At 39.6% G+C, this 25548-nt stretch overlaps 2 protein-coding genes across 3 annotated transcripts in view; one reads left to right on the top strand and one right to left on the bottom strand.

Moving 5' to 3' along the window:
- AGTR1 (angiotensin II receptor type 1) overlaps positions 1 to 2934 on the top strand; it is a 55825-nt gene extending 52891 nt beyond the window's left edge. For both annotated transcript variants that reach the window (XM_049867816.1, XM_049867817.1), the window contains exon 3: positions 956 to 2934. In XM_049867816.1, coding sequence (XP_049723773.1) covers positions 1003 to 2082 — 1080 coding nt within the window. In that variant the 5' untranslated portion in view covers positions 956 to 1002 and the 3' untranslated portion in view covers positions 2083 to 2934. The remainder of the gene's footprint in view (positions 1 to 955) is intronic.
- Positions 1 to 25548, bottom strand: part of LOC126066586 (vasodilator-stimulated phosphoprotein-like) — a 521808-nt gene that overhangs the window by 298321 nt on the left and 197939 nt on the right. The gene's annotated exons all lie outside the window — the stretch shown is intronic.

Below are 25548 nucleotides of genomic sequence, written 5' to 3'. Positions count from 1 at the left end.
AATATGTCAATTTCTTAAGTCACATAAATGAATAGCTTACTCGTTGGTTATATAAAATATCAGAGCAAATATTTGGAGAAGTCTTTGTGGAGCTCATTCTTGAGCATCTGAGTCTCCCTAAAATCCTAAAGAACTACTGCTATCTGGAGTCCTCACCAAAGACATTTTTTATGGACAATCCTGACCTAATCCATTCATTTGACATTCTTGATACACAAATGATTAACCTCAGAGTTAACTCCAGAAATGGCCAGGAGGCACAAAAGTTAGGAGATTCAGAACCCTTTGCTAGACTGAGTTGGAAAGTAAAGAATAAGTGCTACTGCTCTTAGAACCCTGGAAAACCACGGAGAGATGGCTACTACCTAAAGTCTTAGGCCTTCCTGCTTAAATCAGTTCCCACAATAACCAGTCTCTCAGTCACATGGAGGCAGCCATTCTGATCATGCAACTATGTAAGGGAGAAGGCTAATGATTTATAGGCCTAAGGAAAGATCATGAGATGAAAGAAGTAAAGAATAAGATACAGGTATGTTACACTTCTGAGGTTAAAGACAAAATTAATTAGCCTTGCTTACCTCAGGAAAAACTCAAGTCTTCTTGCTGAATAACTAATTCAGTAGCATTTTCTGAGGTTTAGATTATGTATCTTCGTCAATTTGGAGGCTAGGGTTTACTTATGGAAAAAATGCAAAGGACCTGGATAGGTTTATTCACACAGAACCCCACTTTCATCTCTCTGGACGGTGTTGTTTATCACCCCTACAAAAGCTGTTTTCTAAAACTTAATTTAAATGTACATTCTTGGACTTTATCCATTCACAAATTTACTTCAGAAAGTATGTTCTAATTTTTTCTTACGACTGAGTTAACAGGATTTATGACTGAGAAATAAAATTGTTTGTTTGTTTACAACTAGAAGTCAATTTTTTAAAACCTTTTTATTTCCCCCCAGGTGCATTTGGCGTAGTATCTGGGACGAACCCAACCCAAGAGATCAAAATGATCCTCAACTCTTCTACCGAAGACGGTATTAAAAGAATCCAAGATGACTGTCCCAAGGCTGGAAGACACAATTACATATTTATCATGATTCCTACTTTATACAGCATCATCTTCGTGGTGGGAATATTTGGGAACAGTTTGGTAGTGATTGTCATTTACTTTTACATGAAACTGAAGACTGTGGCCAGCATTTTCCTTTTGAATTTAGCGCTGGCCGACCTATGCTTCTTACTGACTTTGCCACTGTGGGCTGTCTACACTGCTATGGAATACCGCTGGCCCTTTGGCAATTACTTGTGTAAAATCGCCTCAGCCAGTATCAGTTTCAACCTCTACGCCAGCGTGTTTCTACTCACTTGTCTAAGCATTGATCGCTACCTGGCCATCGTTCACCCGATGAAGTCACGCCTTCGGCGCACAATGCTGGTAGCCAAGGCCACCTGCATCATTATTTGGCTTCTGGCTGGCTTGGCCAGTTTGCCTTCAGTTATCTACAGAAATGTATTTTTCATCGAGAACACAAATATCACAGTTTGTGGCTTCCATTACGAATCCCAAAATTCAACCCTCCACATAGGGCTGGGCCTAACCAAGAATATTCTGGGTTTTTTGTTTCCTTTTCTGATCATTCTTACAAGCTACACTCTTATTTGGAAGACCTTAAAGAAGGCTTATGAAATTCAGAAGAACAAGCCGAGAAATGATGACATTTTTAAGATAATTATGGCGATTGTGCTTTTCTTTTTCTTTTCCTGGGTACCCCACCAAATATTTACTTTTCTGGATGTCTTGATTCAGCTGGGTATCATACACGACTGTCAGATTACAGATATTGTCGACACCGCCATGCCTATCACCATTTGCATAGCTTACTTTAACAATTGCCTAAATCCTTTTTTTTATGGCTTTCTGGGGAAAAAATTTAAAAAATATATTCTCCAGGTTCTGAAATACATTCCCCCAAAGGCCAAATCCCACCCAAGCCTGTCCACGAAAATGAGCACACTTTCCTACCGCCCCTCAGATAACATAAGTTCGTCCACCAAGAAGTCGGCCCCATGTTTCGAGATTGAGTGACATGCCTGTCTGTCAGGAAACCTTGTGAAAGAAACGGAAAGAAAAACATTCCTTCCAAGCACTTCTCTACCAAATGAGCAGTAGGTCCTTTCAGAATGTAAGGAGAAAAATGGATTGTGTGGATTGAACTGATCTCTCTAAAGCTCAGAACAAAAGCTTTACTTTCCCCTTGCAGCCAAACAACGCGAAGCTCCATGTTGCATCCTGCTGCATTAGATAGTAAAGGCCGCTCAGAGGGAGACGTCAGCAGCTGGATGAATGTGTCACTGGAAAAATTTGGCTGGCAGAAATGCACTCTCCTCCGTCTGTCCTTGTTCTGTTTCTTTTTTACCTCCAGGTGAAGGTATTTAGAATATGTTAAACCCTTTAGAGGAGCAATAGGACATGAAAGCTCAGGACTGCATGGCCCGATTTCCAAAGGGCACTATAAAGGTTTTGTGTCTCTTTTAGATATGTAGCAATTGTGGTCCACTTGTACCTGCTACTTATATTTTGTACAAAGATTTGCTAAGCAGTAGTTGTCAAGTTTCAAAACCTTTTGTGAAACTCAACCAGCGTCTTAGAGAGTCACACTGCCGAAGAAATGTCAGTTAGATGGCTTATTGGTATCATGATATTACTGACGTCACATATAAAAGTTAAATTACTCATAAAGGTGTTCCTCTGGTCCTAGGTATTAAGTATCTTCCTAGTCATATTAGTTTTTTTTCATATCTGAGAAGTACATATATTTTATGGTAAAAAAGATTATATATCATAAAGTATGCCTTATTGTCTTAAAACGGTATAGATTATATGTGCCTTTTATATGTGTGTGTATCTGTATCTGTAAACAGTTGTTACTTGATTAAAACCCGGCAAAGTCATATTTCCTTAAAATAAATAATTTGATTGTAATATTTTTTATTGCAATTGTGTTTAATCCTCATTTTATTTAAAATAGATGTTGATTTATTTTGAAAATAAGACATCATTGAATAAGTACACATTTTCACTTAAATTTTGATGTAACTGATGTAATAATACTGGTTGTAGATACATGCTGTCATTGAAAAAACAAAAAGAAAGAAACATTTTGTTCCACTGCCCACGTGGAATAAACACATCATTTTGAACTTCCCGAAGTTTTTCATGTAACTGAGATAAAAATAACCCATCCTTTATAACACATCCAAAATAACACATTTCTTTGAACATAAGTCCTGTTTTAAATAATGGGATGCTTTTTCTGAGTACAAAATGATCACTGCAGAAAGTTCAGAAGACATAGAAAAGCATAAAAAATAAAAATAATATATATATATTTTTTAAAGTCAGGGATAATTCCTCCCACTAAAAAAATGATCGTTTTTAACACGGGTACATATTCTTCCACTTTTGTTTGTACTAACTATACACACATGCACATAAATAAATTATGATACTGGAGTCATAATGTGTGTAGAGCTGTGGACACAGATTTTTCACTTAATATCACACTGTAGTAGTTTCCTACACCATTAAATATTTTTCTAAAATACTTTAATAATTGCACAATATTACAAAATACGGACACACCCTGATATATTCAGCTAGCCCCACGTCTTGGAAACTTCGTTCTGTTGTTTTGTTTTGTTTTTGGCATCATAAATTGAATTGTGAGGACTATCCCTATCCACGAATCTGACAAATTCCTCCCAGTACATCTGCAGAAGTGGTCCAAGTGAGCCTATAGGTCTGGACATTTTTAATATTCTTAATTCACATTACCAAATATTTTCCAAAAAACTTCATAACAATTTACAATCCCACAAACTATATATGAATATATTTCACCGCCGCCTCAGCAGCATGTAATATTAAGTAGAAAAAGGAAATTTTACTGCAAGGATCCAGGTGCTGCGAGGAATACCAGAACAGAGATTCAACCGCACCTGAAAAAGGGATGGTTTCCTCTCCCCTCGGCAGCTGCCTCATTCTGTTTCCCAGACACCTTTGCTGCTCCCAGAGTCCCCCCTGGGCAGACTGTGGTGCTCAGTTTGGCCCAATCATCTGTGGCCCAAGGTTTGAAGAGATAGAAAATAGTCGAGGGAAGCCTTCTGCTAGGGGTGAGGGGAGACCCTCAAAGGGCTTTTGGGGCCTGGCGGACTCTCCACAAGCAATCTATTACATTCACATTCCTGATGATAGACATATTTTTTAAATAAATGTGGCTACATATGCCTCATATTTTTCTTTTATGTTATCATTAATTTCATTAATATAATGCCAGTCACTAACTCCAAAGGCTCGTGACTATTTTCACAAAAAAATCACCTCTAAAAAATTAATTCTCTCTCATCCCAAATTGGAGTACAAATTTATCCTATTTGAAATCCCTCTGGGTCAGTTTTATAACAATTTATATTTATATTCAATGATCATTTTAATCCATTTTATTCAGCACTTTAAACTAGTTGAACCATTTGATAGGTTATAGTTGATAGAGATTTCTGGTAGATAATTGTACTGAGATCTCCTCTTTCTGATTTATTTATTAACTACTATGAATAATTCTTTCTCTGCCTTGTCTCTTTAACTTGATCCAATTTTATTGTGATTTTCCCAACCCATTTTGTGAAATAGACATTGATAATTTCGACAGTGAATCGTGCTTTTTCAATGAGACTAAATATTGAAGTTGAAACTCTATTACCAGAATGTTAGGATGGAATGCCGGGATTTATTCCTCATGAATGCATTTAGAGGATAGGTAATTCCTTATTTTGGAATATTTCTTTCTAATTTATGCAGAAAGGAAAGTTTACCATAAGGATCTAGGTTCCCAACAGAACTCAAGGGTGACAGGTATATATATTCCAATCCTTGTTTTCCCCTATGAAAGATCTATCTTTCCAGACAGTCATTCATTCACTCATGGATTGAACACATTTTGTATCGTTTGCCCACTCTGTTGTATAATATGTACCTTAGAACATGTGGCAAAAGTTTCAATCGCCTGGTATGGGCAGTATAAAAGAGAGACAACGGGAAGTAGTTGGATTGCCAAGTCATGGAAAGGCTCAGAGAGGCTTGAAACCACAAATTTTCTGTTTCATAACTCTGTGTGCTGATGGAATTTTTTCTAACAATACTCAACAACCTGGGAAGCCAGAGAAGAGAAAATAGATTCATACAGGTCACAATAGGGGTGAGTGAAGAAAATGAGGTCCAGGGAAATCGGGGCACTGATGTGAAGTGAAGGGTAAGGTTCCCTACAGTAGAGATGAAAGTAAATCGGAAGCAGGTGAGATACAGAGAGACAGAGGAGTGGACGGGAGGCTGGAGGCAGCCCCCTACTGCCTCAAAGGCCAGAATACAAACCTCACAGAACTGCACACAGATGTTTAGGGCCCCAAGGACCATGTAGGAAACACTGGACCCGGGAAGAAAGAACTTAACATTACTGCCCCGTAGGGTTTCCAAGGAGCTGCTGATGGATTCAAACTGCTGACCTTTTGATTAACATCTGAACTCTTAACCACTATGCCACCAGGGCTCCTAATATTTAGCAAGCTATAAACAGAAGACAGAACTGCATGATTTTTAAAGATTTCGGGCTGCATGATGGGAGAGAAAAGGTCCCCTGGAGTGCTATCACTAGGGTCAGTGTCACCCAGTGGGGTAACTCATGGTGTCACTCCCCCACCCGTGGACATCCTCCCATACCAGGCCATACAGAATCCTTAGTAACATTTATTATCAATTTTAATCATAGAATAATATGTGATAAATATAGTTGTAAATTCCTTAAGTGTAATGTTTCTTAGATTACAGCATATGAATACTAACAACAAAATTGTTTTGGAAAATCTTTCTACATTGAATTGTAACATTAGCTACAACACTGTTAGCAACTGAGTGGAAGCCTTTTTTTATCTCTCTCTTTTCCTTTAATTACTACTTCATTTTCAAAAAAGTCATTGATATAGGTTCACAAATACTAATTACCATAATATTGTAGCTAAAACACCAGAAACTTTGACAAAATCAACAATTTGACAAAACACCAGCAGCAATGAAAACAACAGCACGTGCTTCTAGCGCCTGCAGACAAAACCACGTGACGGTGTGATTCAAAGCACCATTATAACTGGGTAATGACGACAAGCTCCGACCGGAGCACATTAGAAAGTTCAAAAAGTAAACTAGCATAGAGTTTTGCCTTGTAGGTATACTGATACGTGTAAACTGACCTTATGAAAAATGTTTTTGTTGTTATAACTACCTACAGGATTATTTTTATTAAAAATAATAAATTTCTGCTGAAACATGGCACAAAAATTTTAGGGACAGTCATTTGGTGTCACCACTGGTTTCCTGTGGGACTAAACAGGAAGCCCTGGTGAGATTGAAGAATAAATGTAATCAGGAAACGGAAGAAGTGAAATGATAGAGCTAATAATCAGAGAGTCATATTTTCCAAACTTAAGATTTTGATAGAATCAGTGAAAATATAATATCTGTAACTACATCCATTAGCATGTGATACATTAGTGTAGTAGACACCTGTGGAACTATCTGCACAGTGTACCTTCTCCCCTTATCCTGGGACTTGTGTGGCTCACCCAAGGGCAGGACCACTTCAGGATCAGTCATTTTCCTATCTAATGCAATCCCCAAGCCACAGTTAATTAGTCCAGCTTGGCCTGACCAATCACAGTCATTCTTAAGGATTTTTCAGACAGGTACTGATAATGTATCTATCCAAACCTACTGCTGTCAAGTTGATTCCAACTCATAGCGACCCTACAGAACAGAGTAGAACTACCCCATAGGGTTTCCAAGGAGCAGCTAGTGGATTCAAATTGCTGACCTTTTGGTTAGCAGCTGTGCTCTTAACCACTACGCCACCAGAGCTCCAAGTTCATCTATACCAAAAAAAAAAACCAAACTCACTGCTATCGAGTCAATTCTGACTCAAAGCAACCCTATAGGACAGAGCAGGACTGCCCCATAAAGTTTCCAAGGAGCGTCTGGTGGATTGGAACTGCCGACCTCTTGGTTAGCAGCTGTAGCACTTAACCACTACACCACCAGGGTTTCCAATGCATCTATACGTGCATGTAAATACAAATATGTGGGTAAGACACATATATTCATTGAAGAGACAACTACAAATACTCCTCAGACATAATCAAACACCTTCCAAGATCTGTTTTCTCAGTTTGAAATCTTAAGGCCATATTCTCTGAATTAGGGGCAATTCAGTCAATTGGCATAACACAGTACACAAAAATCATGATCTGCATCCTAGTGAAGTGAGTAGCATCTGTGGTCTTAAAAAGTTTTCAAGCAGCCAGCCATCTAAGACACAATTAAGGGTTTCTACTTTTTTTTTTACTTGCCAGGAATGAAAGAGTAAGAAGGTAACCAAAAACTCAGAGAAGAAACAAGTCTACACGAGTCACAATCTCAGCTACCCTGAGGCCAGAAGAACTAGATGGTGCCCGGCTACCACCAATGACAATTTTGATGGAGGTCACAATAGTTAGTCCGGGATAGAATGGAAAAAAAATATGGAGTAGAACTGTACCCTGGTGGTGCAGTGGTTAAGAGCTATGGCTGATAAGCAAAAGGTCTGCAGTTCGAATCCACCAGCTGCTCCTTGGAAACCCTATGAGACAGTTCTACTCTGTCCCATAGGGTCCCTATGAGTCGGAATCAATTCAACAGCAATGGGGGTTTATTCTGACCCTAGAATCTATGCTCTTATTTGCTGCACTATGTTGCCTCCCCCCGCCACACAAAATGGCATCACAAAATATGAATCATGTAGATACCTTCCAAAATATAGTCCCTGCATATTTATTCAAAGTCAACATGAATAATATTTTACTTTCTCTTAAACCCATACTTACTGGATTTCAAAATAGAATTCCAAATAGGCTCTGCCCTTGAAAGTTGGAGGTCATTAATGAAAAACACTAATGGACCTTACACAGCACAGCACTGGATTTTATATTTATTGTAATTTGATTTTGGATGAGCTTATAGTGGGTCTAGAAAATAAACAGGCTACAACAGTTAACTGTCACAGTAATTAGCTAAATGCTCTGGTCCTTTCGGCAGCCAAGAATTCAGACAGCATTTACTAAATGGAAGGGGGAGGGAGGGAAATTCTTAAATTAATTTTCATGTCAAATTTTACCTTCTTACAGCCTAACGGAATGATGTTCTTTTGAAAAAAATATTATGGAGAAACGACATTACATTCTGAGAAAGATTTCCTTTTAAGGCATCCAGTTTAGATTTGGCAAGAGATTGAGGTACAAGAACAGCCTAGGAATAATGAAAAGAAAGCATGATCTTTGTGAACTATACATGAAGACCCAGAGGATAAAGGTGATAGGATCACAGCCATGTGCCCTGAGAACAATTCTAACAACATCAATGAAAATCATCTCTAAATAGATGCTCTCCGAGATAGAGGTGAGAAAAGCATTGCAACCGAACAGGCAAAACAGGCTTCCAGATGCCTCTTTTTTTTATGTCTGCAGGAAGGGGTAGAAACGAGAAGCTACACATAAAACACTACATATAGGCAGACTCAGCCATGGGTTGAAGGAATGAATGTGGCACTATGAAAGTTCCGGTGGCCAAGCTAACTAGAAAGTAATGGCAAAGCCTATCATGGTAGGGGTGGCACAGTGGTTATGCATTTGGCTACTAACTGAAAGGTCAGCATTTCAAATCCACCAGCTGCTGTTTGGAAACCCTATGGGGCAGCTCTACTGTCCTATAGGGTCACTATGAGTGGAATCGACTAGATGACAATGGCTGGTTATCATGATAGGTGAGCCCTGATGGCGCAGTGGTTAACAGTTGGGCTGCTAAGCAAAAGGTCAACAGTTCGAATCCACCAGCTGCTCCTTGGAAGCTCTACAGAGTAGTTCTACTGTGTCCTATAGGGCCCCATGAGTCAGATCAGCTCGATGACAACAGGTTTGGGTGGCAGGTGACTAATTTTACTGACATTAAGGATCTAATTTTTGTTCCCTTGAACTATCTGTTCTTTTCATAGCCTTCTGACACTGAGGATTATATCCTGACTTTGTTGCTACTCTATTTCTTATCTAGCTTTTTGACTCAAGTGCATCAATACAAAAACCAAACAAAAAAACACCCCGATGCCGTCAAGTCGATTCCAACTCATAGCGACCCCATAGGACCGAGTAGAACTGCCCCACAGAGTTTCCAAGGAGCACCTGGTGGATTTGAACTGCCGACCTTTTGGTTAGCAGCCATAGCACTTACCCACCATGCCACCAGGGTTTCCCGCATCAATACGAGAGAGGAAAAAATAAAAAACTTTCATAAAGGAGTATATTGTTTCAGGTGCTACGTGCAATTCAAATCCCAGAACTCACTTTTAAAATGAGGCAGCATTTCCTATGTTTCCCTTTATTTTCCCTTTCAATGCCAAAATAAAAATTGTAAGTCCAAATTAAACTTGAGACCATTCTCTGAATACTTTTTCCAGAAAGTCCTTGCTATTTTATTATGCAAGACGTAAATTGTTTACATCAGGAACACAGATCTAGATTTTTTTTTTTTTTTTAAAGTAAGTGAGCCCAGCACCATGATTTTTGTGGCTATACTCAAGATTCCAGAACATTGCTACAACCAAATTCAGAAATAAGTCAGAATACGCTAAGGAAATTTGAGGGTCATTGCAAGCGTTGTCTGGAGCAAAACACTCAGTTAACAGAGTTATGTAAATGACTAACATCAGCTGGGGTCTCCCCGCTGTTCCCTTGAGATCAGGTCAAATTGCTGTGACTGCTCCTCATCGCATCTCAAGTCTACAGAAGTCTGGGTCTTGCCCCCAAGTTCTCCACGCATCCTAAAGGGACCTGCCGGGTGTCACAAGTCAGATTCTCCTAGAAGCAGTCTCTAAGATAAAGGTTTGTGTGTGTGAAGATTTGAGGAGTCCTGTCAGAACCGACATCTGTGGCGGAATATCAGAAACAGGATTGGGAAGAGGGTGAGGTTGGGCTGCGATACCATCTCAACGGAGATCTCAGACAATCACACGGGGACCTCTGGAGCTGGAAGACCCTGCACAGTTGCACCAAACTGGGCTCAGGGGCCCTGACCTTTATATCTTCACATTGACCAGTCTTTGGTTGTGGTCTGCCTTCAGGAAGGGAGCGTGGTCCAGGCGGCTGTCTTCAGCAGAGGGCAAGTGACCAGAGGGAGAAATTCAGCTGAGAGCTGAAGGCCATCACCACTCCTAGCAACTGGGGGATGAATGCTCTAGCCCTGAAGGCAGCATACAGACACTGCACACATTGAAGAGAGTGCCTGCCTTCCCCTCTCTTCTCTTTTTCCATGGGCTCCGCCTTTAGCACAAACTGCTTCCATTGACACCACATTGCCACAGGTGAAACTCAGCTCTCCTTAAGAAATCTACTCGTACCAAGAACTTCCTGTGTTTTATTCTATCTGTTCAAGAGAGGAGGGAGGGGTGGGTGCATATATCCTCGAGTATGGGTCTTCTCTCAACTCCCTGGTTTCATACGCTCCCCTTCCTTCAGGCAGATGGTCAGGCTATTACCTTAGAGAAACGCCCTGAGAGAAATTCCATGCATGTTTCTAAGATAAAGAATGTTTCACACTTACAGTCCAATGGTTCTCGAATAGTAGTATAAATCCTAACAGTGGGAAGCTGAAACAGTCCATGTGGAATGGAGGGCCTCCATAATTTGATTTATTCAGAATCCACACTCCATCAATCCTCCTGTTACTCTGCCAGGCCAATGTGTCACATCCTGCTGTTCCTACTTGCCAGGGACGGTCCACCACTCTGTATAGGGAAGTGGCCCCTCCACTGTCTGGGGTTCCACTCAGGAGGGCACATTCATGTGTTTATCCAGTGGAGGCTTACAGCAGACAAGTATCCTCAAACTCCCCCTTAAGCAGAGTGATTTGGCTTTCCCCAGATTCTTCTCTAAAACCAGCAAACTCAAACCTCCCATGAGAAAAAACAGAACATAGGGCTTGCCTGTAAGAGAAGCAACCTTCCACAGAAAATATTCAGAACTAAATGTGATGGACAAATATTCCTGCTTCTAGTAAGAGTCAAAAAAAGAAAAAAGACAGAAAGAAAGAAGAAAACATTACAGGGGATTTCAAATGATCACAGCCCAACTATTTTGAATCCCCAAGCAGTTTGCTTTCTCCATTTCTGCAAAATTGTCAAGTCATGAAAAGATGAGCACACAACCTGTATTGTTTAATGACCAGTAGGTCCAAGTTGTCCTGCCTGCCACTGGGTGCTGGGCCTCTGGCCTTCCTTCTTGGTCCCCATGTCCCCTCGCCCCAACTCTTCCTTCCCTAGCCAAAAGCAACTCTTGACTAATGTCTCACCAAAGATCTTAATTTTGTAAAACTTTCTCCCTCTGCCCCTTACCAAGGCAGGTTTCAGTTCTGTTGAAAAGGCTGTAACAAAGGTTCATATGCTAAAATTTTTAGGAAGGTAAAAGTTGTTGGTGGATATGATCCAACCTCCTTATTTTAAAGAGGAAGACATTGAGATGCAGAAAGGTGAGCCAAGCCCGCCCGGAAGGCTTCCTGCTTTAACCCAGGACAATGCCTCACAAGGAATGGAACTTCAGAAGTGAAATTCCAACTCCTATATCAGATAGAGGGGAGAGAACTTTGAAGCAGGGATCTTTCTCAGACTCCTAAATCCCATCATAGGTCAACCCTGACAATTAGAGGGAATGACAAATCACCCCCCATGGGAGCAGGGAAAGGGGAGAAGGAGAGGGTAAGTTTGCAGGTAATTAGGAAAGAGAAGCCTAGAGTTTCCTGCAGAAGCTGCTCTAAAATAGGCTGTACCCAGCTCAGCAGCAGCTTGTCCTCCTGAGTTCTTTACAGTGACAACTTCCACGTGGCCCCAGGGGTCACAACTCCCAGCTGGAGAGACTTCGGCAAAGTAAAGGGCCTGTGGCAGGGAAGAATCCTTACCTGCTTTGAAAGTATTATCTTCTAGATTAGTGCTTCTCGAACTTTAACATAAAGGCATACGTGTCACTTGGGAATCTCGGCAAGATGGCAAATTCCTGGGCGGTAGGCCTGGGCTGGGGCCTGAGATACTGCATTTCACACAAGCTCCCAGAGGAGGTTGATGTGGCTGGTCTGTGGGACACGCTTTGAGTAGCGAGGACCTAGTCCACGAAGTCAGGGTTCAGCCAGAGTTTGGATTCAAATCCCCCACTTCCTATAGGCATGTAAGCCCCATGCTCTCATCCCGGGGCGGCGGGGGAGGGGGCGTTTCTATAAGGGAGAGTTGTGCTGGAGTGAGATCCGGAGAGCTTCTGGAGAAATGTGACTATTACTCCTTGCGGCATGATGGTTATTTATGAAATATAGGCTGCTTGAGAACACTAATAACAGAAACTCAAAACACCAAAAGCACTTGGTGCCAAGGGCTGCTCCGACACTGCTGCTAGGGCTTCACTAATATCATTGCGAGCCCTCGAGCAACTCTGAAGCATTTGTGGCTCCGTCCTTGCTATTTAATGTGGTATTGCTTTGAGGAGCAAGTTGTAGCTTCTTGCGTCTTAAATGAGAATGCTCTGACTGTGCGAAAATGCTCAGATTCAGGCAGCGCACAAGAGTGCACAATCTCAGGCAGGCCAGTTAAAGACGGAGGGAGAAAGCCATTATATCTCTTTCAGGCTTTTCTCTTCTCTCAAATGCATATGGGTGCACAGCAAGCAGGCAGCAATACCGCACTTGCCTGGTCATTGAATACCCTGCAGTGTACTTCTTAATTAAAACCAGCATCACCAATATGACTGCTTAAGTGCCAAAAACCTGGCCCGCTTAATGGCCAATCAGAGAGCTTCATGATCATTAAATCCATTTGGAACTCCTTATTTTTTTTTCTCTCCCCCGAGGTGATACAGTTAAGCTCTAACTATTCTTATTGTTTTCCACCCAGGTCTCTTTTCGTTGCCTTTTTTTTTTTTTTTTTAACACTCCTTCCTTTTTCAGCATCACTACTTCCATCTTACGTTTGTCAGGAGAATTTAACCCTATGTTATAATAGGTTCTTTTTTTTTTTTTTTAAGCTAGACTTTGTCACAACACCAGGGATTAAGGAATAATTTGAGTGAAGGACACATCCACTGTTGCCTAGTAACACAGGCTGATCTGTACAAAGCCATAAATTGCAAAATTTCATAGCAGGATAAAAAAACTTCTACTGGCACTTAAGCATATTTTTCCCTGATTGAAGCAGAATTCATGCCACAATTACGACCACACGACAAAAGCTGGTAATGATTAGCCTTCAAAAGCGGCTGTTATTTCCTGACACTTCCAAAGCTGTTGTTTGTTTGTTTCAGGAAAAGAAAGCATCAAATCCTTCATGGACCAGCCTCACTGAAAAAGTAGAATCCAGCCTGTTCATTAGCCAGTGCCCGTATTTAACCACATCACCCACTGAAGAATGAAAGAGTTACGTAATAGTTTATAATTCTAATTAATTTGTGTCAACCAAAACCAATCGTAAGTGCACCAAAACACGCTATAGAGGGCAATGCTCCTATTACGTAATACGAAGGTAGAAACATGGAACTGAGTAATGGCACAAAAGTGCCCAAGACTGTCATAAAGCTAAGAACTTCGTGAAGATGAAAGCTGGTAGCCAGGAAGGTTATTTTCATGTGTTCTAACAAATATCTTCAGAAGAGATCTTACAACACCTGCCATACCTCTAGTTATTGACATCAAAATTCTAAAATACAGTTGTTAGAGAATCCAGGAGAAATTATTTCCTCATTATATTCAAGACAGCTTGTGGAGTGATACCCCAAAGCCATCTCAAGAAAATATGGTCCTTTGTGTAGAACACAACGAATGAGTGTTCTACTGACTGGATACCAGATGATTTCTTTTTCTCTGACAAAGATACATTTCCATGAATAGATTCACCAATGTCAAGGGATTCCTACTGCAGCTCAAGGAAATTGAGGCATACATGCTTTGATCCTTTCATAAAACTTTTCATTCTTCTAGCTCTTGTGTGAATAAAAAATGGTTGTAAAAATGTAATAAGTGATGCAGGCGCAGAAGAATGGGCCCAGGATGCACCGTGAAGCATGTGGGGCAACTTGTGTGCTCAGGTTTAATCTTCAATCAGTTTTGTGCCTAAGCTTCCTGGTGTACGTTTCGATAAGTCCTGATTTACTTTCACTCCCACCTCATAATGTCAAACATGGGATTTGGTTTCTCAAAATCCCCCAGCCCTAACAGCTACAGCAAGTTATTTGCAAAGATCTGGATGCCACCAGAGGACATGAAACAAGATGGCACTGAAAGCAATATATGTCTTTAAAAATAAAATAAAACCAGAAAAGGAAATCCATCTAATCCAAAGATGCCAGCCCAGAACAGACCATCAGCACACCACACAAATGACACTTGGAATCCACGGAAGTACTACAGAAGCTTGATAAGCCCACAACTCAGCAACTGTGGGGTCATGAGAAAGTCGCTTAACCTCCCTGAGTCCCAGTTTTCTCCTCCATAAATTTAGGGGATTGGATTAGATGAGCTCTGAAGTCCCTTACAGCATCAAGATCCTAAATTAAATTCTTCCAGTGATCTACAGGAAAGCCCCATGGCTTCTGTCATTTTACTGCAAGCAATGATAAGAGAATCGGTAGTCGGAGCGGAGAAGTTAAAACTAGGCATAAATCACAATGGTTGAAGTGTAGTATGCTTTACAAACACACAACTTCACATAACAACATGAGATCTGAATAATCACTTAGCACACTGCTCAGTTCATAGTGAGCACTCAACAAAAATTATCTCTGGCTGCGGCTCCTTCTAGACACACACAAACTTCTGGCCAAAACAGCTCTTCTTATAGAGTATACTTTAATGATTACGAGTATCAATTACAAAGACGGAGACTAAAAATCTGAGAAGCTGATGTACAGAGTGGCCGTACATTTTGCCTGGACTGTGTGTGCAGTTAGGATGATAATTTAATCACTAATCTCTGATTAAATTTTAAGGCTGATCAACTTAGGTATTTTGAAAATAAGCTGACACGTTTGTCAAATAAAGCCGAATGGTAAATGAAAACATGTTTTTCTACACTGTGTTAGAAAGCAACGGGAACATCAAGTTCTTGAATGATCATTAAGCAAGTGAACTGGATTCTGAATATTTGATGTTTCCTTGAAACTAATCATCCATTCTGAAAAGAGGCTCGAGAAGGTAGAGTCAACAATCTAATGAAGGTCAGAGAAGCTTAGGGAGAGGATTTGAACCTCTGAACATCTTTCTACAAACAACCCAAGAAGAAAACAAATTCACCAAACTGCTGTTTTTCTGTTGCTAACCAGAATAAAATCAAACACAGGGAGTCTCCGGAATATATTTTGTAAAGTATGTTACGTAAAATTTCCTGAGTTCTTAAAGATGAATATTTTATAACCAAGGTAGAAATTCTAAACTAGGTGAGTTGTCAGAGTCACACGTAAATTTTTCAGCATTCTAAGTTAACCAGTATTGCTCAAGTGCTTTAAACACTTCATTGCACACATGTAATGCACTCTTACTAAAAGTCCCTGGCCTGAATTGACAGGTAGATATTTTGATGAATCAAAAAGAAAGGAAAGGAAAACTTCCTCAGTCTCATACCTTAGGAGTAAGGTCTATGTAGCCGAAATTAGGGAAGCTCAATGTCATCACCAACCAAAGGGGAAGTTCCAAATCACTGTTCTGTCTTATCCACAATGTTATTTTATTTCCAAGGAATGGAATAGTTATGCTTTTTATTATGTTTTAAATGGCTTCTATTTTAAATAGCCTCAGTGTTCTGTTTGGGGTTCTTCCCATTTATATCAATAATGCTGGACACACGCATTGCCTAGGCAAGAGATCTGAAGGTTTGAAGAAGATCACCTTTCTTAAATGCATACTGTCGTGTAGCAAACTGTTCAAATAATGTACTTTTCTATGAGCAAAGCATTAGAGTACTCTATCTTTTAAACAAGGTGCAACAGACAGTATCATTATCACCCGTTACTGTAGGATTTGTAATGGGGAATCATTAAAAGGTAACTTTCATGAAGAGAGGAAAAAAATTAAGCACGAGTTGTGTTGTTGGTTGTTTTCCTCCGACTTCAAATTGTGGCTTCCTAAAATCTCATGAGAGGCCATAACATGGTTTTCAACTTGGAGACACAGAAAGTAAAGCAGGTCAAAGTACACTGCAACTATTTTCAATTATATTGAGACATACAGCTCTCCAGCAGCCAGAGTCAGCCAGAATTGTCTGAGACCTGGGAATCATAATGAAAAGATCTTAGAGTACAATGTATTCCCCATAGGTTTAAATGTAAAATGAGAACCCAACTTTTTATTACTCGTTTAATGAAATGTGCAGTCTTCTTCCCCTTTTAAGGTCAAGTATGCAGTATTTCGGAAAACAAACCATAAAAACATGATTAGAGAGAACAGAGGAAGTCGTTATTTTCCTCAGTCATAAAGAATGCAGCATGATCCTATCAATCTAATGTATCTTTGTAACGGCAGCGACAGCATGTGGCAGTGCTTAAATTGCAAATACAGTATTTAAGATAAGGCTTGGATTAAAAGAGCACCGAGATAAACTGGAAAATATCCACGTGGATCAGGTGATTTTTATAAATCTCATTTTCTTCCCAAATACCCACTTAACATCATATATTGCTATCTTGTCTACCTTTGTGGAAATAATTCACTCAATGGGCCAAAGTCATAAAGCAACTCCAAACATACATAGTTAATGGTTAATGGGGATACAGTCCATGGTGTGTTGTACGGTGTAGAAAACTGAAATATCTGTGAAATTAGTGTGCAAAATATTGAACCTGAATCGACTGATTTATGTAGCATCTCTAGGTTTGCTTAGCTTTCTCGGGGAGGGTACAACCCAAAAACTGAAGATGGCAAAATGTGCCTTCTCAGTGTTACCAGCAGCACAGCTTCACATTGAAGCTTATCACAAAGACAAATATTTCAGAGAGCACAGCTTCCGTGAAGCACAACTTCGTCGTTGAGGCAGTTCCAACGCCGTGTCAGTTTTTCAACGACAGCTGCTAGCGATCTGTCATATTTAGGGCGGTTATGCTTTCAATACACTCTGCCAGAGGCAGCTGGATCAACTTGAACCCAATTTGAAAAACATGTGCAGGAAAGTAAAGGAAATGACCTGTAACGTTATAAACATGCCATATTCTACATGAGATGCCCACCAGGCTTGCTTCAGCAAGGCAGGTTATCTAGGAGGGGACACATTTTTAAGCCACCATTCAGGCCCAGAATTTCACGTTTCAGGCCTTGGTGAGGGTTTCCGTTTCCAATCTGTTTTTTTTTTTTAATGATGTATGGCATTTTCTGCAGGCCTCGGTTCTCCATAAAATAAGAGAACAAGGAGGTAAATCCTACCAGCATCTTCACTGTCTACAATGCATGATGAGCAAAATCTAAACAGAATAAATCTCTTTCCGGCTAAGACAGAATATCAAAGAACTTGGAGATTCTGCAAAATCCATAGGAGAGGATTTGTCTGCTTGTTTGGTTGGTTGATTTGGGTTTTGTTTTTGTTTTCTCTTGGTTTTTTGTGTTTTGTTCTGTTCTTGTAGAGCGTGGGTGTTACAGTTTTGTCTCATACGATAATATGAATTCTGAAAGTTGTCTCTTTCTAGGGCAATCTGTTTCCCATCCCAGTGGTTTGTTAATGTAATGAACTAGATTAACAGGCTGTGCAAGAAATAAAACTAACCTCATGAATGTTGTTGCTGTTGTTAGGTGCCATTGAGTCAGTTCCAACTCATAGCGACCCTATGTACAACAGAACAAAACACCGCCAGTCCCGCACCTTCCTCATAATCGTTGCTGTACTTCTGCCCATTGTTGCAGCTGCTGCGTCAATCCATTTTGTTAAGGGCCTTCCTCTTTTTTGCTGACCTTCTACTTTACCTGATAACATGTCTAAAGTATGTGGGACATAGTCTTGCCATCCTTGCTTCTAAGGAGCATTCTGGTTGTACTTCTTCTAAGACAGATTTGTTCATGGATAAGCTAAGGAAATGGCAGGTCCTACAGAGCCCTGGTGGTGTAGTGGTTAAGAGCTGGGCTGCTAACTGAAAGGTTGGCAGTTCAAATCCCCCAGCTGCTCCTTGAAAACCCTATGGGGCAGTTCTACACTGTCCTATAGGGTAGCTATGAGTCAGAATCAACTTGATGGTGATGGCTTTGGTTTCTGATTTACTTGTCACAGAAAACTCAGTGGAAACCTACACAGAAACAAAGTATGTGGGGGGAGGCCAAAGGCACCAGCACAAATAAACGAAAGACTTTCCTCCCGGCTTTAGTTTCCTTATTTCTTCCCAGACATGTCTCACAGTAAGACCTAGAATTTTGTTGGACATTGCTAACTAAGATTATTGAGCTCATCCGAAGAGCTGGCACAAAAGAAATCAAGGTTTATTGTTTTTAAAAGGAGTCATTTTTCTTACATCCTTACACTAGGTATTCACCAGACTGAAAGTCAGTTACCAGACTGAAAATTTAAGCATTTGTGAATTAGGTTTTCTTTTTAAAACAAAACGCTCCTTTCTACTTGGCATTTTACAATTTTTTAAACTAAGATGAATCCCACCTCATAGCAAGTTATGAAGATGAAAGTTCCACTTCTGCCTTTGAGCCCTTCCTGGTTCAAGGATCAGCCATTCATTTCCAAGGGGAGATGCTAACGAGCAGATATGACAGCAGCTGAGATGTCCGGGTTCTTAAATATGCACAGGTGCACACTCTGAGAAGGACGGTGCACTGTCCACCCCACGTCTCCAGCCACAGCTTAGCACCTGCATTTAATGAAGTACTCAAGGGCTGAACTATCCACATAAATGAGCCAGACCTGATTACTACACTGTGTGCTGAATGAGTGGGTGCTTTCATTTAGCATGAGATCATACTCCAACATACATAATCTTCGTAGGTTCAGTAGACAGTTATTAGGTTGTGCATTGCATTGGACTACACATTGCTCTCCTGTGTTCCAAATACTGCTAGAATCCAATTCCTCACATTAATTTGATATTGTAGTTAAATTAATTGTACTTCAGGAGTTTGGTTCAATGTGCTGGGTGACATATATGTAAGCAAGGCGTATGACTGGTTCAAAGCAGGGTCTGAGGACTTGTGGCCTTCCTCTCTCTCTGCCGTTGTCGAGAACAAAATAAAGTTTGATTGCACAACTAGACATGAATTTAATCACTCATCTAACAAATATTTTTGTGCACCTGGCATTGTTGAAATTGTTGGATATAAAGCACTTAAGCAACATTAAAAACTGAAGCACAAATAAAAAAAAACCTTTGCCTTCATAGATGTTACATTCCATAAGAAGGAAAAAACTGAAATTAAACAGAGTACATTCTCTGCCCACAATGCAATCAAACTAAAAATCAGTAACAGTGAAATCTCCAAATATGTGGAAAGTAAACAACATACTTCTAAAGAATTCATGAATTAAAGAGGAAGCCTCGAGAGAAAGTAAAAAAATGCAATGCACCAAATGAAAATTAAAAAATATATCAAAGTCCGTGGGACACAGATAAAGCAGTGCTGAGAGGGAAATTTATAGTACTAGATGCACTTATTAGTAAAAAGGAAAAACCTTTAATCAATAATCAAAGCTCCCACTTCAAGAACCTAGAAAGAGAAGAACGAAATAAACCCTAAGCAAGCAGAAGGAAGGAAATAATAAACATAAGAGCAAAAAGCAATAAAAAATATAGCCCCTGCTTCCTAGACATTCATAGCTTATTTGGAGAGATGATATTAATACACAACACAGAACAATGGAGAACCAGTTCCTATCATGGTCAAGAGGAATTCAGGCTATTTTCATTTTTGAGGCTTCCAGTATACTACAAATGAAGGAAGACCGAAACCAAAACCAAACCAAACTCGTCATCGAGTCGATTCCAACTCATAGCAACGACCCCGTGTGTTACAGGGTAGAACTGCTCCATAGGGTTTTCACTGCTCCGTAGGGTTTTCTTGGCTGTAATCTTTTCAGCTGGCTTTGCTTTTGTGGCACCCCTGGGTGGGTTAGGAGATGAGCATAAACTGTTGGTTCCACCCAGGGACCTGAAACACCAAAACTTGGTTACCAAAATTGTGGTATATTTTAAAGCTTCACACTAAGTAAATGGATCCTTATAAGACCAAAAAAAAGCAATTGTCTTATTCACAAGATACTGGCATAATTTATAAATATAAAAATATTTATACTCATATACTCTAAATGTTCTAGTAATGGGACACAAGCCAAACCTATGTAATGAATGTATTCTGCCATCGAGCCTGTCTTGGGATATGTGACTACACCTAGAGTCTCATTTAGAAATAATATCACAATTCTTCATTTGAGAATGCACAGATCGTAAATATAAAATAAAGTATAATAAGCCAACAGTTATTCTTCTCTAACATGTCTTTGGAAGATATCTCAACCAATAATCAGCCATTAAATGTCTCATTTTTTTCCTTTGCCTCTAATTGAATATTTGCAAAACTCTGCACACAGCCAAAGGAGTCTGCCATTTGTGGTGTTATCATAAAGCCAATTTCCAAAGTTGCGTCAGTCTTCTTGAGTATGACTGTCACGTCTGTTACACATAAAAATGTCAGTATGCCTCTGTCATGCAAATTGAACAGCTAAGCACTCAATTACCCAATACACATGCACAAAATGTAGGTTTTGCAAATGGAAACAGTATCATAATTGCAGTCTGGTAGAATCTGACAGAATTGTCTAGGAGGGGAGCCCAAGCCACCTCACTGTCCTGCCAACCATTAATCTACTTCCAATATCTCATTTGCCATTGGTTACTGCGGAAGCATGTAGGGTCTGTGGAGACCATCTCTGCCACCAGTTCTGTCTGTTCCAGAACCACATAGTTACAGACAAAGTGGATCAAGTTGGAAAGTGCTGTCAGGGATCAGCCTCTGCAAACCTGCTGTCCTGGCTAAATGCCCTCCTGCCTGGCAAGGAGTCAGTGTGGCGTGTTCCACTCGAATTCTAAGCTCAGAGGACAAATTTGCCTATGTCAAGGTACAGTCACTGCCAGGAGTTACATTTTTCTGGCAAGCTCAACTGATAGCCACAGCCCCCCTGCCAGTGTAGGGTGAGGTTCACATTTGCTTCACAGGGAAGAATCGGGGTGCAGTGGGTCTGGGCTGTTTCAGACTTGGTTCAGTTGCCCACGAGCTATGTAACCTTCCGTAAGTCACTTAACCTCTGTGAAGTTCAGTTCACAAATAGGGATAATGCTCAAATCTGGATTTGTTGGCAGGATAGAGTGAAGTAATAGACGTCAAAGCACTTGGTAGATAGCAGTCTCCTGGTAAATGTTAGTGATATTGGTAATGACTCTGTTTTGAGCAAGAGAGCCAGAGGAGAGATTCAAAAGGGCATACCTTTCTAGTTCTTTAGCTTTTAAAAGTGGGGGAATAAGATTTCCACGCCTAGGTTGGTTTTAAAGGAGCTTAAAAAGTGAATATTGAGTTACCAACAGCCTCTAACGCTATGAGTTCCTGGCTGCATTTCTCCAGTACCAGGATAATAGAATTACGCTTTACTAAATTCCTCAGCACTGTGACAAGAAGTCTAGAGGTCACTTAACCCTCACAACCTTAAGAGGTAAATAACAATACTTTCATTTAGAAGACAAGGAAATGGTGTCTCTGAAAGGCTGGGAAACAGAGCAGAATCTTGAACTCAATTCTGTCTCACAGCAAAGCTCCTGTCCCTCTTCTATAGCACACTGCCTTGTATTTCAATACCAGTACTAATAGTTCCCCTGAAAGTGGCTCAAGTATCACTAATACTTAATTGCTAGTAAGTATTTATAACATGCCAGCCACTTTTCATACGTTAAATTATATAATCATTGCAACAATCCTATGGGATAGGCATGACTGTTATTGTCATAAGACAGATGTAGAAACAGAGACACGAGAAGTGAGGCTACCTGCCCAGGTTCAAATGGTTGGTGAGTGTTGGGACTAGGATTCAAATCCAGACAGTCGGGCTTTACATACCTGGTGCTTTAAATCATTATGAAAGATGTATGTGCCATGTAGAATCATAATTCTCAACATGTATTCATCTCACAACACTCTTCCCATGGAGGCAAGGCCAAGAATTATGAACTTCATTAGGGAAGCTAAGTGATCTACTTAAGATCACATAGTAGTAAGACCAGAATTTTGTCCATACTAATAATAACAGTATTACAGATTGAATTGTGTCCCTCTAAAACATATGTCAACCTGGCTAGGCCATGATTCTCAGTATTGTGAGATTCTCTACCATCTTGTCATCTGATGTGATTCTCCCATGTGTTGTAAATCCTACCTCTGTGATGTTAATGAGGCAAAATTAGAGGCAGTTATGTTAATGAGACAGGACTCAATCTACAGGATTAGGTTGTATCCTGAGTCAATCTCTTTTGAGATATAAAAGAGAGAGAGGAAAAGGGCCTCATACCACCAAGAAAGGAAAGCCTGGACAGAATACGTCCTTTGAACCTGGGGCCCCTGAGCTGAAAGGCTCCTAAACCCATTGCTGTCGAGTGGAACTGCCCCACAGGGTTTCCAAGGAGAGGCCACAGACCTTGAAATTTGTGCAATCTTATGAAGAACACAGCAACAACAAAATTAGGCATTCTCTAGTTTGAAATGGAACTATCTCACAGGAATATAAATTTAGTAGATATTTTGACTAAGATATAAGGAACTAAAAAAAATCATTCTCAATTTCAAAGAGGGAAGGAGAGAAGTTTGAGTGTGTGGTAACTTTTGTACCATCTCCATAAGATAACAGAATATTCCTAGTTCAAAGATACCATTGAGATCATCTACCTCAGGTTTATCCAGGTTTATTTATTCAGAAAAGGAATTTGAAGGAATTCATAACTAAAAAAAAAAAAAAATGCACTGAAACATTTAAAGATTAATAGGAGCCATTTTTTTTTATATATAGAGGAAGAAAAGAGAGAATTACGTCAGGAAACTTAAGTGAGATAATAACTTTACTTGGGTATCAGGTTCCATTTGTGTTTCTTGGCAGCAAAGATAAAAACGGAAAACATTATTTGCATATTATTTAATTTATACTCTATAATAACATTCACAGATTATATATATATGTAAAGTTGAGGTAGTGCCTAGCAAAGGAAATTGCTCAATACACGTTTATTTATTCCTGATTACCTTCAGTTTTTTTTTTTTGCCACAAAAATTCCAGATTAGAGGGCAGTATCTCTTCCTAAAATAACAAAACCTTTAAAGCGTTTTCAGCTAGGAATTGTTCCTGGACACAGTTCTTTCCTTATTAAATAAATAACTTCTATTCTATAAAATAAAAATTAAAATATAAAAATGTAAGTGATAAATTCTTCATAATCTTAAATTTCTCAGAAATTTAGATTTAAAAAAAGAGAGAAAACAAAAGGAAGGAATAAAGAAAGGGAATGTAAGCATATAAAACCAGCATCTAATACTTGGGCATGTTTTTAAAAGCTTAAGTACGTTTCCTCAAGATCTCAGGATTCAGTTGACAATATTTTTTGATTAATCACCCGAGGCAACTCACCAAAAGCCCCCAATGATTCTAGGAAAGCCACATTCGTCACTTATAAACACGATGAGTACAAGTGCCATGTAGGTGGCGACCATCCTGAAGAGCTGTATGCATTTAAGGGTTCAATTACTTAATCAAATAATTTTATACATTTTAAGAATTAATTGATGTAATCAAAGGTTTTTAAGTTTTAAGAAGTGCAAAAATGCCTGAAGCATATGAGAAATTTGAGCCCTTGTAGAAAAAAACAAAACGGAAACAAGATGAAATAACCCAAGGCTCCCCAATCAGCAGGCCACTGCCAAGAGTACAAGTGTGCCAGTAGGAGACAGGTGATCTGTGGTTGTGTCTCCTCAGCCTTGGGGCTGCTGGAGGGAACAACCTTGCTGGTTTACCCCAAACCAAAACAAAAATCAAACTTGTTGCTGAGTTGATTCCAACCCATAGCAACCCTATAAGACACAGAAAAACTGCCCCATAGGGTTTCCAAGGAGTGGTTGGTGAATTCGAACTGCCAACCTTTTGGTTAGCGGCCTGGCTGTTAATCACTGAGCCACCAGGGCCCCTGGTTTACTGCAGTATCTAAAAATAGTGCTGTTTTCTATACCTGAAAAAGGCTGGGAGACCACCAAAAGAGACTCTGAAACAACAGTGAAGATGGACAAATAACATTGATGAGAAGGCTGATTAGAAACAGAAGAGCAAAAACGTCATGGAAAATCCAGTTGCAAATGATTACCATGATGTAGTTAATTCAAAAGGACGCAATATGAGAAATACGAGTTACAGTTGTGAGCATTTCCATGCAAGATCATAGGGTTCTGAGGTGAACAAGCAAATAAACACATTAAATGATATACTAATGGTTAATTGTCACTTGACTCACTGAAACAACTACTTTATTATAAAGTCCACTTTCGGGGTACATGCAAAAGAAAATAAACATTTTATGTTTTGCTTTCTTTTTCTTAAAGCCTCACAACTCAGAATTACATTCCCTTCAGTGTACTTAAGATTAAATCGCCAACTGGACAGCTATCCAGCTTTCAATTACACAGCCCGATTTTAAAATGTACTATTTTTTATTAGCAACCATAAAAATCTACTTGAATATAAATACAGGACATTATCCTGGATACTGATAATTAGTAGTATTCTTTCAGTGAGTGTAAAATTCAAAATGGAGTCCTTCAGCACTAAGGAATCAAAAGATTGGTTAAGTCACAGAGAATTTATTTAAACTCAATTTAGATAATGGTAGTTTCTTATTAATATTCAATTTTAAGTGATAAACTCACTTTGAAAAGGCTCACAATTATTTAAAATTAATACCTTCTTCATTTTCAAAATTTTTTATTCAATCTCAAATGTATGTAATACCGTACAGTTTAACTTCCTAGAAATTATTTTCACTTTTAAGATACAGCCATCAAGAGACAAAATCTTCACACTCCTTGAGTCACTCTTTGTGTTTCTTCTGTATTTTGTTTTTAAAGCAATATCAAAACTGAAAGAATTAAATTAGTTCTCAAATCACAATTTTAAGTGCTTATTTTCCTAATCCCCAACCTTGTTGTTGTCGTCAGGTGCTGCCCAGTCAGTTCCGACCCATAGCAACCCTATGCACAACAGAATGAAACACTGCCTGGTCTTGTGCCATCTTCACAATTGTTGTTATCCTTGAGCCCATTGTTGCAGTCACTGTGTCAGTCCATCTCATTGAGGGTCTTCCTCTTTTTCACTGACCCTCTACTTTACCAAACATGATGTCCTTC

The sequence above is a fragment of the Elephas maximus genome, chromosome 23, assembly GCF_024166365.1.
Source record: "Elephas maximus indicus isolate mEleMax1 chromosome 23, mEleMax1 primary haplotype, whole genome shotgun sequence".
NCBI classification, from domain to species: domain Eukaryota; kingdom Metazoa; phylum Chordata; class Mammalia; order Proboscidea; family Elephantidae; genus Elephas; species Elephas maximus.
This window is presented reverse-complemented; position numbering and strand designations above follow the sequence as displayed.